At 39.5% G+C, this 2716-nt stretch overlaps 1 protein-coding gene across 1 annotated transcript; it reads left to right on the top strand.

Moving 5' to 3' along the window:
* The first annotated feature begins 678 nt into the window (after positions 1-678).
* LOC131604681 (uncharacterized) lies at positions 679-1758 on the top strand. The gene has a single exon (XM_058877107.1). The coding sequence runs from the start codon at positions 679-681 to the stop codon at positions 1756-1758; it is 1080 nt and encodes a 359-aa protein (XP_058733090.1).
* Positions 1759-2716: the final 958 nt, after the last annotated feature.

Here is a 2716-nt window from a genome sequence, read left to right on the forward strand (position 1 = left end):
AAATCAGGAGTTTTGACTGTACTTTGACCACAATTGACTTTTAGGTCAATCAGTCGATTATCAGTCGTTTGGGCCATTGAGTGAGCAATCTTTTGAATCGAGACTTGAAACTTGGTATGAGGGTACATTGAATCATATGAGAGATCATGTAATCCACTTGAGGCATCAGAACCTGATTTTTTCTTTGAGAGGAGCAAAACCCTAGTTTGAGGGTTATTGTTTAGGAGAGTGTACAGTCAGTCGAGTCATGATTTTCTGACATTCAAATGAGCTTGAGTATAAAAATATGATGGGCAAATTTTGGGGTATGACACTAAGAATACAGAAAGGAAGAAGAAGAAAAGATCAACATACGGATGCACATGTTCAAAGAGAATGTCGTCAAATAAACAGGTATCTCCATATTCCGATTTAAATACGATAGGGAATGATATGGATAAGAATAGCTGGATAATCTTACACAGAGATGCAGTAGAAGTGGCAAATGATGTTTGGGATATGGGGAAAGAATTTGGGTTGATGCATAAAGGAGAGGAAGGAGAACTGGTCCAACAGTTGACGGTAGGAGTGCAAGGTGGAGAAAGAGGAAAATAAGATCTTAGGGTTATCAGAGGGAGTGGAGTGTAATTGTGTGAAGTTATGAATTTAATCAGCTATAATATTAGAGGGTTGGGAGATATGGCTAAGAAAAAAGAGATTCAAAACCTTGTACAGCAGCACAAACCTTCGATGGTTTGTATTCAAGAGACAAAGATGGAAGATATTGATAGAAGGATCTGTGGATTGTTATGGGAGTCTGATGATTTCGATTTTTCTAGTAAACCATCTGAAGGAAAATCAGGTGGGGTCTTAACGATTTGGGACATAAGAGCATTTTCAGCAACTAGTATTCAAATGTATGATTCAATTCTATGGCTGGAAGGTGAATACGGAGAGGACAAGAAAAGAGTAATCATAGTAAACATATATGCTCCATGCGACACTAGAAGAAAGCGAGAATTATGGAGGTGTTTATATGATAGAATAAAAGAAAAGAATGGGGAAAGAATATGTGTAGCAGGAGATTTTAATGCCATTAGATATGAAGAAGAAAGAACAGGAGCTAATGTTAATTCAAGAAGAGAAGATATGGAGGATTTCAATGAGTTTATCTTAAGTTCGGACTTGGTCGATATGCCTCTACATGGGAGGAAATTCACATGGTCAAGGTCAGGAGGCACAATAATGAGCAGATTGGACAGATTCCTTATCTCAGAAGAATGGTCTAGTACATGGCCCACGAGTACGCAATGGGCATTGGATAAAGGACTATCCGACCATTGCCCCATTCTTCTTGGCGGTTCTTCGCAAAGTTGGGGTCCAAAACTGTTTCGCATGTTAAACTGCTGGAAATATCTAGACGGGTACAACGATTTCATTAGAGAACAATGGTTGAATATGAAATTTGATGGATGGGGGATGTATGTTTTGAAAGAAAAATTGAAATTGATCAAAGGTAAACTAAAAGATTGGCACAAGCAACACACGCAAAACCTGGAAGGTAAGATTAAGAGCGCTAAGGAAGAACTAAATTTTCTTGAAGTTAAAGGCGAATCATCGACATTATCCACAATGGAGATAGCCCGCAAAAGAGAAGTGTTCTCAAATCTGTACAAGCTCATGAACCTCAATTGTAGTATCCAATGCCAAAGAGCTAGGATCAAATGGTTGAGAGAAGGTGATGCAAATTCCAGTTATTTCCACGGCTGCATTAACTAAATGAGGAGAGAAAATGAGATTCTGGCCCTAGAAGTGAATGGAAGAATGACAAAGGAAGTAGATGTTATTAAGAAGGAGATATTCACACATTTCCAGGGGTTGTTTGAAGGCAGAGGCGTAAGACCTATTCCATCCAATATGGCCTTTCAAAAGTTGGAAGAAAGAGACAGAGACCAGATGGTTCAAGAGTTCTCAGAAGATGAAATACGTAGAGCAGTATGGGAATGCGAGAGCTCAAAAAGTCCAGGCCCTGATGGAGTGAATTTTGGGTTTATAAAAGATTCTTGGGATACCGTCAAAGAGGATTTTTTGAGAGTCCTAGCAGAATTCCACGCTTATGGAAGGATGGTTAAAGGAGCAAATAGCTCGTTTATCGTGCTTATACCAAAGAAGAACAACCCGTCAAGGACTTCAGAGTATCGACCAATATCCCTCATTGGATGCATATATAAAGTTATTTCCAAAGTGCTGGCAAACAGGCTGAAGGCAGTGATTAATTCCAATATTTCAGAATCTCAAGCAGCGTTCATCTCAGGTAGGCAGATTATTGACGGGGTGTTAGTGGCAAACGAGATCGTGGACGAGGCGAGGAGAAAGAAGAAAGAAGTAATCTTGTTTAAAGCGGACTTCGAGAAAGCCTATGACTCGGTTAACTGGAATTTCTTATTAATAGTAATGGAGAATATGGGATTTCACGAGAAATGGCGGAGGTGGATATTAGAATGCCTAAGGACATCATCAGTTTCAGTGCTTGTAAATGGAAGCCCCACCAAGGAATTTAAGATGGGTCGCGGGTTGAGACAAGGAGATCCGCTAGCTCCATTCTTATTTCTAATTGTAGCGGAAGGCTTTAGCCAATTAATGAAGAAAGTTGTGGATACTGGGAGGTTCTATGGATACAAATTTGATGATGGAGAAAAACGATTCTCTCACCTTCAATACGCAAACGACACTATGA

Source organism: Vicia villosa, linkage group LG5 (assembly GCF_029867415.1).
Source record: "Vicia villosa cultivar HV-30 ecotype Madison, WI linkage group LG5, Vvil1.0, whole genome shotgun sequence".
Lineage (NCBI taxonomy): Eukaryota > Viridiplantae > Streptophyta > Magnoliopsida > Fabales > Fabaceae > Vicia > Vicia villosa.